This window comes from Abramis brama (genome assembly GCF_963993115.1).
Source record: "Abramis brama genome assembly, chromosome: 20".
Lineage (NCBI taxonomy): Eukaryota > Metazoa > Chordata > Actinopteri > Cypriniformes > Leuciscidae > Abramis > Abramis brama.
The window spans coordinates 6322360-6334720 of NC_139982.1; the positions used below are offsets into that span (position 1 = coordinate 6322360).

The 12361-nt window shown below is 40.3% G+C and overlaps 1 protein-coding gene across 3 annotated transcripts in view; it reads left to right on the forward strand.

Annotated features, from left to right (window-relative positions):
• LOC311071454 (meprin A subunit beta-like) overlaps window positions 1-12361 on the forward strand; it is an 85059-nt gene that overhangs the window by 39525 nt on the left and 33173 nt on the right. Inside the window, exon 15 of one of the 3 annotated variants that reach the window (XM_084095857.1) lies at window positions 2614-2673. The exons of the other annotated variants lie outside the window; for them this stretch is intronic. Within the exon in view, the coding sequence (XP_083951983.1) occupies window positions 2614-2673 (60 nt within the window). The remainder of the gene's footprint in view (window positions 1-2613; window positions 2674-12361) is intronic. 3 annotated transcript variants of the gene reach the window in all.

The window sequence follows — 12361 nt, forward strand, 5'->3', positions numbered from 1 at the left end:
GCTTTTTTTCTTCAGTAATGGAGTCTTGTGTGGTGAGCGTGCATACAGGCCATGAAAGGTGAAGTGCATTACTTACTGTTTTCTTTGAGACAACAGTACCTGCTATCTGCAGGTCTTTTTGAAGCTCTCCACAAGTGATCCTTGGCTCTTGGACAACTCTTCTGATTATTCTTTTCACTCCTCTATCAGAAATCTTGCGAGGAACACTGGTCGAGGCAAATTTGTGTTGAAATGATTGTCTTTCCACTTCCGTATTATGGCCCCAACAGCGCTCACTGGAACATTCAGAAGCTTAGAATGGCGCCTATAACCAATGCCATCATTATGTGTTGGAACAATTAGGTTGCGAAGGTCTTGAGACAGCTCTTCGCTTTTACCCATCATGAGATGTGTCTTGTGTGACACCTTGGCAATGAGACCATGTAGGCCATCCGTTGGGACTGAACCAGCTGTTAATTTGCACGGACAGGGGGCTGGATTGCTTTTTAATTACTAATAGTTTTAAGCTGTTGTCTTGGCTTTTCATGCCTTTTTGCACCTCCCTTTCTTCATGTGTTCAATACTTTTTCCCTGTGTCATTTCACATTATTACATATAACTTAATTTCTGAACTTATTTTTTTTTGGTTTCGTTGTATGTACGGATTCCTTGGGTTGTTATCAACATCTGGTGAAAATTTCATGTCAATAGCACCTTTGGAAATATATTTACTGAGAAAAATGGTGAGGTGTTTTTAATACTTATTTCCCCCGCTGTACATTTAGGGGCAGGAACCGAAAAAGACAGGTTTAGGAACTGGTTCTAGACTGAGAGCATTGAACACCCTAATCCACTCAGCATATCTATTCAAACGCTGAGACCCGAGTACAGGACTGGCTGGACTTTCTTGCTAAAACACAAACTCCAAGAGTTTCAGTAAAACAGGACTGACCAGAGTCTTTTGCTAGAAAACTCTGATAATCATAATTTATACCTAACCTTAACATGCTAAATTCAATGTAAACCTAAATTAAACATTTTAATAAATTTGCAATCCCACAATACGACAGGGCTATTAGTCCAATAGTGCGCATATTTGGAGAAATAAATATTAATTATCACATGTTAGTAAATTATTTCGCCATACAGAAAAACATTTCTATTCATTTTCCACTGAATTATGCGATCTGAAGAGCTCAAACAGCGAACACAGCGAGATGTGTGTCTCTTCTTCCTGATTCGCATCAGATTTGACCTCGAATGATTATGATTAGCTGTACAGCATGTGCATGTTCATCGTGACCTCTTCTGTATGACGCGTCATGTCCACACTTCCTCATTCTGGACATCCATGATAACATAGCGAAAGTGACATCTCTTCACCTGAAACTAGAAGATAATAAACGCAAGATTTAAGTATGTGTGTTTTTTGTTCGATTTCCGTGCGATTCGGGGTGTTTTTATATGAATAAAGAATAAAGGTATAGGTAAACATAGCCCATAGCTTCACATAAAATGCTAAATATAACATATTTCAAAATCGTTTTTTTAATGGAAACCATAATAAACCACGACCGGAATATGATACAAATACTCGATGGTGTTTTAAAGTGAGCTCTTAATAAAAGTGTAATATTAATAAATTAAATTGTGTCATGTAGCTTGAGGCTACCTGTTGTGCTAATGCACCTGCTGCAGGAGCTTTCTATTCCATACAATCATTTTTTCAAAATAATTCGCATTTAAAGTTTCAATAATAGTTTTTTATTGTTTGTTTTCTAACAAGACTTAAGATAATAAGTGGATTATTCATGTATAGTGGGATTTACATAGCTGTCGATGGCCAAGCATTATGCCAGAAGAAAGGCTGTAATGGCTGAATTCAAACAAAAGAATAAGGATAAAAGAATAATGAAGGTGTGAAAGGTTAGTCGATTTAAATGAATAGAATATGAATGGGGCAGTTCTCCTCGCCAGACATTAGTCAGAGACTGTAAATGGGTGTTTAGAGGGCAATAAACTATGTGATGAGAAACTTGTAGCCTTCTAAAAAAACTTATCTGAAATCCTCCCCTGACATGGTCTTACAATAGGCTTCATAAAATGCATAATTTTCGAGATATCATCCTCAGACTTGAAATGAAGCATGACCACAATTGTGGCTATACTTTAGTTGTGGTTATAAGTTGCTATCCTAAATTCAAATCAGATTTTTATACATTTAATAAATATATTCGTAATATTTGTTGTTTTTGTTTTATGTTTGAGCTTATATATCTCAATATTAATAACAGTTTGGTTAATTTTGAGTCTTGAACTATAAACTCTCAAGGGTTGGCTTTCTAAATATGTGTGTATTATGTGTCTATTCACAATGACTTATGAGCAGCAACCTTTTTATTTTGGGTATGTCATGTATGCATCACTTGCCAAAATTGGGGGTGACTGGTAAGGGGTAATATTTTTGGGGGCATTTTAAATAAATTTCAAAAAGAGACATACAGTAGCATACCTTTTAAAACAATTATTATTAATTAATCAAATTCATTAAATGTTATTCTTAGGAAATTGTTGCTTGAATAGAAACACTTTTCTGAAGGAAATTGGATACACTAACAGTATGTTCCCTTCTAGAGCTCTTCCCACACCTCATCAGACAAGTTCAACAACAACTACACCAAAACCTACTGAGGGGTAAGCCACAACCTCTTGCTGTATGGTCAGATTTTTGATGTGGATGGAAAATGTTGAAAAAAACCTCCATTATCATTATCAACTACATTATCAATATCTGCTTTAGTTTGACTGCAATTCTTAAGCAATAAGTTTAGGGAGGCTGTGCTATAATGTGTAGTAGTCATATATAATATCATCATGAATAAAGAGTTGTGAGGAGTGATGCACAGTAGCATACATTCACAAGTTAAAGAGAGACCACATGTTAAAACTTATTTTTACTAAAATATTTTAATAAGCAAATTTATGGTTGCATTATTCTGCTAGACATACGCTGAATTCAAAATAGCATACTACCACACTACTCTCACTATTTCTGCAATATCTTTATAGTGATTGGTATGCTAGTATGTTATTCTTAATTCAGCCACAGTCCCCAAAAATAACATAACTAATAAATTTAAAAAATCTGCTAATAATGGGGCATGATTGCATATTTCCACTGAGATATGCTTCCCAGTGTACCTTGGTATTCCTGTGTTAAGTAGGAGTCCTTTGTCCGTGCCAGTCTCATGACAGGGAGCTCAGACTTACGCAGGGCACTGGAAGACAGTCGAGAGGTGGCGTGATTACACTGGGAACCCCATTCGTCGTCATCCGACGTAACTCGGAGTGACTACGAAAGGGAACGTCTCGGTTACGTATGCAACCCTCGTTCCCTGAGTATGGAACGGAGACGTTACGTCTCCCTGCCACTTCTGCTGTACCGCTGGAACGCCTGAGTTCAGTCTCGGCTCCTCAGCGAAGACATATCTGCGTGTTGCCAGCGTACTTCCTTATATACCCCCGGCGTGGGGCGGAGATACGCTATGCAAATTCCGCAGACCCATGGCATTTCATTGCCATTGGCTCGTTTTATATACTCGAAGGTGAGAGGCTTTCTAAGCGAAACCCCATTCGTCGAGTCCTTTGTCCGTGCCAGTCTCACGACAGGGAGCTCAGACTTACGCAGGGCACTGGAAGACAGTCGAGAGGTGGCGTGATTACACTGGGAACCCCATTCGTCATCATCCGACGTAACTCGGAGTGACTACGAAAGGGAACGTCTCGGTTACGTATGTAACCCTCGTTCCCTGAGTATGGAACATAGTACAGAGCCCCTAAGGCACATAGTGGTTGAAAAAAAATATAGAATTAGATGGGAGAAAATATAATCAAAATAATAATCAAAAATAAAATGATTCCCCCGATAAACTTTGCATTCACTCGCAAATCTTTTGAGAAACGCAATGTTTTTTGGGGGGAACCCAAAAGTTTTTGCGAGGGGACACAAAGGTTTTGGGAGCGAACGTAAAGTTTCTCTGGGGAACGCAAACGTTTTTGCAAATGAACACAAAGGTGTTCATAGGTGAACGTACATGTCATATTTTTTTTCTTCACAATCTTATATTTTTAGGGGCTCCAGAGATCACTCAAGTGATGCTGTGCAAACACAAGCATGAAGCACCGCAAAGAAGTCTCTCATGAGAACACACATTTCATGAGAGAACACAACAGGTTTAGCAAGAGAACAGAAAAGTTTTGCGAGCAGCTTTGTAAAATACATTGTCCTCCTATCTTATTTTCTTTCCACCACTATGTCCCTTTTATCAAAGTGTATTATAGTGTATAAAGTAAAGACATAGTTTGGAAGATGTTTTTTGCACTTTCTTGCAAAAAAACCCTTGCCCGTCAGGGATCACCGGTGGATCAACCCGGCTTCTGACTTGATCGAGAGCCTGCATTACACCATACGATGGGATTAAGGCTCCAAGAGTTCTTGACCACCACGTTTGAACACAAGTGAGACCAGTTGCATAAACTGTTAAGACTAGTCTTACAAGTTAGTCATCCAATTTTATTCTTTAAAACTGTTAATAACTTTTTAAAGTCAGTAACATAAAAATGTATATTGATCTTATTTGACACCGAACAGTAAGACTGATTACCCCTAACTAACTTCTAGTTGATCATACTAGTTCTTAAGACACAGTCTTAACATAATGGCTATGTTTGTGCAACTGGCCCCCGGAATGCAGCCATCTTTGTTGGTAGAAGGAGCTGAATCATGTAACTGTGGCATGCAAACGTTCTTTCCAGCAAACAAGGCATTTCTTGACATATTCATCAGCTCTAAGAATATGTTGTTTCTGGGGTCTACACTTTGCGCTATGTCCATGATGGTTAGTATTAAGGCAATCTTGATCATGTTGCTGGATGACTGAAGTTCCCGTAGGTGAGTCTTGCGTTAGTCTCTGCGTTGTGTATTTTTCTTCTGTGTTGGTTGTAGTCTCTGCAGTTGGTCTAGTTGTTTTCTGGTAGTTGGGTCTTCATATGCAGGTGTGTAGGTCAGTGCATATGGTTCTCGGGTTAACCGTCAAGTGGTGTCGGCACAGAGTTTAAGAAAGAAAAAAACAAACAAACAAACAAACAAACAAACAACTGCAACAGACCAGTATTCATTGTAAAGACTGCAAACATTAGGGTTGTGTCCTCTGTTCAATCTGAGTCTGCTAATTGTGGTTCCTTCTTTCCCTACTTCTTAATTTATGAGACACCTAAAAGGAACAGTGAGGTGAGGATGGACTATGGTTGGGAAGGGCCTATAAGGGAATCTTCACCGCAGGGTTGGCCCCCGAAAGCCTGTTGCTTCCAGTTCTTCCCTGGGCTCCTCACTGGTCCATGTGTCCTATCCTATCCCTGTAGGGGGCGGAACCACTTTGCAATGTGACACATGAGTCCATGTTTTCTTTCCCTGGCACAACACTGCAGCTGCTGTAATCAACATTACCTGATATGGTCCATGCCACTTAGGTTCTAACGGCTTGTGTCTGAATGATTGTATCATGACCCACTGACCTGGGATGATTGTGAGTCCACCCTCTGGTGGAGTCTGCCAACATGACTCAACTCTCTCTCTGGCACTCTGTACTGCCTTTGTAAGGTGTTCACAGTAAGATCAGAGCATCTGAGGCAATGTGAACATCAGCATTTCTAAGGTCAATCACACCTGGCATCTGCATTGGGCGTCCTGTAATAATCTTATGAGGGCTCAGTCCTACTGATCTGTTAGGTGACGCTCTCATACTACACAGTACAGCTGGCAATGCTTCAACCCATGACACTCCTTCCTGATGCATTTTGCTTAGCCTGATTTTGATTGTTCTGTTTGCCCTTTCAACCTGTCCTGATGCTTGTGGCCTGTAGGGGCAGTGAAGATTCCACTTAATCTTCAACATTTTAGACACTTCTTTAACTACCTGTCCTGTTAAGTGCGTACCCTGATCTGAGTCAATGCAATCTGGTAATCCCCATCTGGGAATGAAATCAGTGACAAGACATTTAGCAGTATGTGCAGCGGTAGCACGCCCTGTTGGATAAGCTTCTACCCATCTTGAGAATTTGTCTATTATTACCAAAACGTCAGTTTTTCCCTTACAATGAGGCAACGAGATGTAATCAACTTGCAGGTGACGAAATGGTCCTGGTGGAGCTGGGGTATGTGCTGCTGGTGTAATGGCTGCTGGTACATCATCATTTTTCTGACATGTAACACACCTCTTGGCTGTTTCGGTGGCTACATTTCTGAATTTTGGATTCCACCATTGATTTGAGAACCTGTGATTCATCGTTGCTGGACCACTGTGACCCAAATTGTGTATTTGTTGAGCCAAATATGGCAGCAGTGATTCGGGAGCTACATACTTCCCCCCTTTGGTCCAGCAGCCAGATGAATCTACGGTGGCTCCTTTGTCTAACCATGTCCATGCTTCATATAGAGGAACATCTTTGTACAAATCAATGATAGATTCAGGAGGCAGAATTGTCTTCTGTGCTGTACTACCTGAACACACTTGTACAGTTACATAGGAACACGCCTGTTTAGCTGCTACATCTGCAAGAGCATTACCTTTAGCTTCTGTAGTGTTAGTTGTGAGATGTGCCTTCACTTTGATCACCGCTAATTTATTTGGAAGTTTCATGGCAAACATAAGATCTTTCACTAATTCAGCATGCTAGAAACTGTCTGGTTTGCCAAATGACACCAAAATCATGAATAACCCCAAAAGCATACCTGGAATCTGTGTAGATATGTGCAACTGATCCTGAAGCTAGTGTGCATGCTCTAGTTAAAGCTACCCGTTCTGCAGCCTGAGCTGAAAAATGATCTGGAAGACGACCTGAAGCTACCACCTCAGTGGTGGACGATACTGCATAACCTGCTCGTCTGTTCCCTTCAATTACTTGAGCTGAACCATCAACAAACAACTCAAATTCTGAATTTTCTATGGGAGTTTCTGCTATTTCACTTGTCGCTGCGTATGTAAGCGTAACACAATCATGAGTCATTTCGCCTTCATCCTCTAACACAACTTCAGTCATTGCAGACATCATACATGATGAGGGGTTCGTGACTGGTGCACGCTGTAAAACAATGTTCGGGGCTGTGAGAGTAGTTAACCAATTTCCCCAACGAGAGGAAGTGACAGAAGTGACTTTTGCTTGATTCATTAGTGCGGACACTGCGTGAGGGCATTTTACATTTACCGTCTGACCTAACACCATTACTGATGAAGCCTGAAGCGCTAGATGAACTGCCTGTACTGCTCTGAGGCATGGTCCCATACCTTGAGCTACTATGTCAAGTTTACCAGAATAGTAATGAATTGGACGTAAACTGCCCCCATGATCTTGCATTAGACATGCAGTCATAAAGCCCAAGTGTTCATGAACATAAAGCACAAAGGGTCTATCAGATTGGGCAATTCCTAATGCTGGTGCTTGACATAGTGCTCTCTTCAAATCATTGAATGCTTTGAGGTGAAGTTCTTCCATACAAACAATATCTGAATCTTTACCATGGCCTTTCAACAAGTCATAGAGAGGCTGAGCAATCGAGGCATATTCTTCAATCCACGGTCTACAGTAACCTGCTGTTCCTAAAAATGAGCGTAGTGTTTTAATGGTAGTAGGCGGAGGTATGGCTTTGACTGAAGCCGTTCGATCCTGTGTAATAGATCTATTTCCTGCACCAATTGTTTGACCCAGAAATATGACTTGCTTTTTAGTAATTTGAGCTTTTGTGAAAGCTGCATTTGTGTCCTTTTTTATGCAAATAGTCCAACAATGCTACCAATTCAGTTTGATGTACCTCGTGATCTGTTGAGGCAATCAAAATATCATCGACATATTGGATCATAGTGGACTGTTTTACTGGACATTCCGGGTCACACAAATCACGTCTGACAGCCTGATGGTATATGGTCGGGGAGTTTTGAAATCCCTGAGCCAATCGGGTCCACTGATATTGTTCATGGTCAACTGTGAAAGCTAACCATGGCTGGCTGTCAGAGTGCAATGGTACAGAAAAGAATCCATTAGACATATCAATTATTTTATCAATGTTTTTATTGGCTACACTGTAGTCTATGGTGAGTCTCCATGTCCCATTGGATTTCTTGATGGGCCATATGGGTGAGTTACAGGGACTGTTGGTTTTAACTAGCACTCCTTGCGTCAGCAACTTTTCTACAATAGGTTTGATTCCCTGTATGGCTTCCTTACTGATCAGATACTGTTTGGTAACCGGAGGTGGAGTTCCTGTCAGTTTGACTGGTTCTACACCTGTCAATAAACCACAATCATCCTTGTCATTAGCCCAAATTGGATGATTCAGTAAGAAAGCATACTCTGGAGGGATTGCATTATTGGTAGAAACGTGTGCTGAGGAAATTTTAATGCTAGCAGATTCTGAGGACATGTCTAAAGTTAGATGTACTTGTCTCAGGAGATCCATGCCTAAAATTGCACCTGTATTCAATGGAGCACATAGCAATTTTGTCATCAGAGTTTTCGGGCCAAATTGTACCTCTATGGGCGGGGTTTCATACAAAACAGAATCTTTACCTATTACGCCAGTTAAAGAAAGTTTGGTTTTCTTGTACGGGATGTCTAAACCTTTAGGCAATTTTGTAGGAATTATTGTAATCTCTGCACCTGTATCAAGCAAAACATCAATCTCTTTCTCTTTTATGCTACCTTTCACAAAAATTATTTTGTCATTATGATGGATTACAGGGGAAAGGTAGCTACTCACAGCCCCAACAATTAGTTTTTTTCCTGTTCTTTTTGTGCTCTTAGAAGAGCCTGAGCGAGCTGTCCTAAAGTTTCAGTGGACATTGGCGGAACTACGTCCGGGTTGTAGGCAGGCTGAGAAGGAACAGAATTATGCATTCTATTTCTTTTATTATCTTGTAACTTCTTCCTACACTCTTTCTCCCAATGCCCTAATTTTCCACAGTAGTGGCATGTACTTTCTTTTTTAGTCCATCTATTGTCTTGTTTCGTTGGGTTAAATGTAGCTGCTGCTATTCTCACTTGGGTTTTAACATCAGCATCTCTTTCCCATGTAGCTAACCTGTCTAGGTTACTTCTGAGAGTTCCGTTAGCCCACGTAACATGTAGGAATGGCAAGGCTGATCTGTACTCAGCTATAAGACCATCTGCCCAAATTCGGATTAGAGCTCCTCTATCATCTAGTACACTTTCAGAATCCTCCACTATTCCACTGTACGTTGCAGCTGCCTGAGAACATCTTTCAGTGTATTCACTTATAGTCTCTCCTTTCTTTTGTACATATCTAGTAACTTTCGACCAATCTATTTTAGGTCCTAAGAGATTATTTAGGATTTTCAAAACACCTTCTCTCAAATCGCCTTTACTGGCATGTTGCAGTTCAGAAGTAACAGCAGACTCAAAATTGTTGAATTCAGATTTAGTTAGAATTTGTGACATCAGCTGTGTAACTTCTGGCAACAACATGTCGTAAAGACGCATTTTACTGATCAATGCTCTTCTAAATTCAGAAAAAAATTGTGCGTGCTGAGGGTAAACTCTGGGATAGTCTCTCGATATTTTTGGGTCCTAGCGCTTTGGCAACAGTTTGTATTTGGACAACAGAAGAGTTGAGAGGAACACTTTCAGTTCCCTCAATTCCCTGAGACCTCCTCCTAGCGCCACATACCTTTACTGAATCTACAGGCTCATCAGTTACTGATTGGATCGCTACATCTGTTTCAAAGAAAGCTTGTAAGTCAGGGTAAATGTTATCTGGCTGACTAACTTCTACATCAGTTTTTTCTATAGCTTTGTTGCGGCTCAATTTCTTAGTCAACGAAGATATTCTAGCACGTAGCTCATTGATCTGTTTCTCTAGCTCTGAGTTGCGCTTAGACTGTTCTGTAGCTTTTGCTAAAACAAATTCTCTGTGACAACAAATGATGTCCTTCATATTGTTTTTGCAGATGCTTGCTCCAAGCACCTTTTTACACTCATCTACTGACCAAGTTTTGTCTGGGTGAATTTCATATTTCTGAGTTAGTTCCTGTCTAACTTTTTCAGTGACTATTAGGTCCATTTGTTCTCGTAACATTTTTTTGAGTTCACTTTCTAACCACAAAGGAGTTGCACGACCATCTTTTTCAGTAGTGGGGATCAGTCTAGCATTTTTCCTAAACATTTTTGTGAGTTTTCTTTGTTACCACACAATCAAAAACACTAAAACTTCTCTCTAGTGTCTACACAGAGGGTACACTTGTTAACACATCAGCTATTGTTAACTCTCCAAATGACCAACACTTCACACTTAACTTCCCTGCCTGCAAGAACAGAGGATAAACAGAAATAACTAGCACGTAAAGCTAATTCTTCTCTGCCTAAAGCAAAGGATAAACACTTCCCTGGCAAAGCAGAGGATAAACAATATTAACATGTAATGTTAATCTTCCCTGCCTGAACAACAGAGGATAAATTTCATCTCTAAAATATTTTTTTTTAGAGGATAACTTAATTAACAAAACCCTGCAGCTGTCTGTTAACTCTTCTCTGAACGGCGCAGAGGATAAAACACATATACTGGTCTGTAGCGGTTCTTTGAATGGAGTGAAACTCACCGAATCGTTGGTTGTACAGAAAAATTTAGTCTGGAACTCAGTCAGAAAAGTTCATTCTTTGTTGAGATCTTTGAGCTTGAAGTTTTCAAGGTTCCGTCTGGAAAGTTCATTCTTTGTTGAGATCTTTGTTGGGCTTGAAGTTTCAATCTTCAGATCTGGAAAAGTTCGTTTTTTGTTTCTTGAAGTTTCAAGGTTCCGTCTGGAAAGTTCATTCTTTGTTGAGTTTCAGTTTCTCCATCCGGGTTCACGGCACCAAGTTGTTGTGAACTTAGACTCGAAGACCAGGAGACTTGGTTGTTTCTTCAGCAGGATTCTTTATTGAGAACACGAGCTGTCGGTAGCTGCAGTCACCAAGTCTGACGTGAATGTTCTCTTACAGTTTATATACAGCGGGTGAAATAAGTATTGAACACGTCACCATTTTTCTCAGTAAATATATTTCCAAAGGTGCTATTGACATGAAATTTTCACCAGATGTTGATAACAACCCAAGGAATCCGTAGAAACAAAAATAAGTTCAGAAATTAAGTTATGTGTAATAATGTGAAATGACACAGGGAAAAAGTATTGAACACATGAAGAAAGGGAGGTGCAAAAAGGCATTGAAAGCCAAGACAACTGCTGAAAACTTACAGTAATTAAAAAGCAATCCAGCCCCTTGTCCGTGCAAATTAATAACAGCTGGTTCAGTCCCAACGGATGGCCTACGAAAAGGTCTCATTGCCAAGGTGTCACACAAGACACATCTCATGATGGGTAAAAGCAAAGAGCTGTCTCAAGACCTTGGCAACCTAATTGTTGCAAAACATAATGATGGCATTGGTTATAGGCGCCATTCTAAGCTTCTAAATTTTCCAGTGAGCACTTTTGGGGCCATAATACGGAAGTGGAAAGACAATCATTTCACCATAAATTTGCCTCGACCAGGTGCTCCTCGCAAGATTTCTGATAGAGGAGTGAAAAGAATAATCAGAAGAGTTGTCCAAGAGCCAACACCAAGGTGTAATGGCGTTTTTAGGGTAATGTGCAATGCCATTTCTCCTCCAAACATGGTGTGTATTATGGCATCCAAACAGTTCAATTTTGCTCTCATGTGACCACACTAAATTCTCCCAGTATTTCACTGGCTTTTCCAAATGTTGTGCAGCAAACTTTAAACGAGCTTCAACATGCTTTTTTTCTTCAGTAATGGAGTCTTGTGTGGTGAGCGTGCATACAGGCCATGAAAGGTGAAGTGCATTACTTACTGTTTTCTTTGAGACAACAGTACCTGCTATCTGCAGGTCTTTTTGAAGCTCTCCACAAGTGATCCTTGGCTCTTGGACAACTCTTCTGATTATTCTTTTCACTCCTCTATCAGAAATCTTGCGAGGAACACTGGTCGAGGCAAATTTGTGTTGAAATGATTGTCTTTCCACTTCCGTATTATGGCCCCAACAGCGCTCACTGGAACATTCAGAAGCTTAGAATGGCGCCTATAACCAATGCCATCATTATGTGTTGGAACAATTAGGTTGCGAAGGTCTTGAGACAGCTCTTCGCTTTTACCCATCATGAGATGTGTCTTGTGTGACACCTTGGCAATGAGACCATGTAGGCCATCCGTTGGGACTGAACCAGCTGTTAATTTGCACGGACAGGGGGCTGGATTGCTTTTTAATTACTAATAGTTTTAAGCTGTTGTCTTGGCTTTTCATGCCTTTTTGCACCTCCCT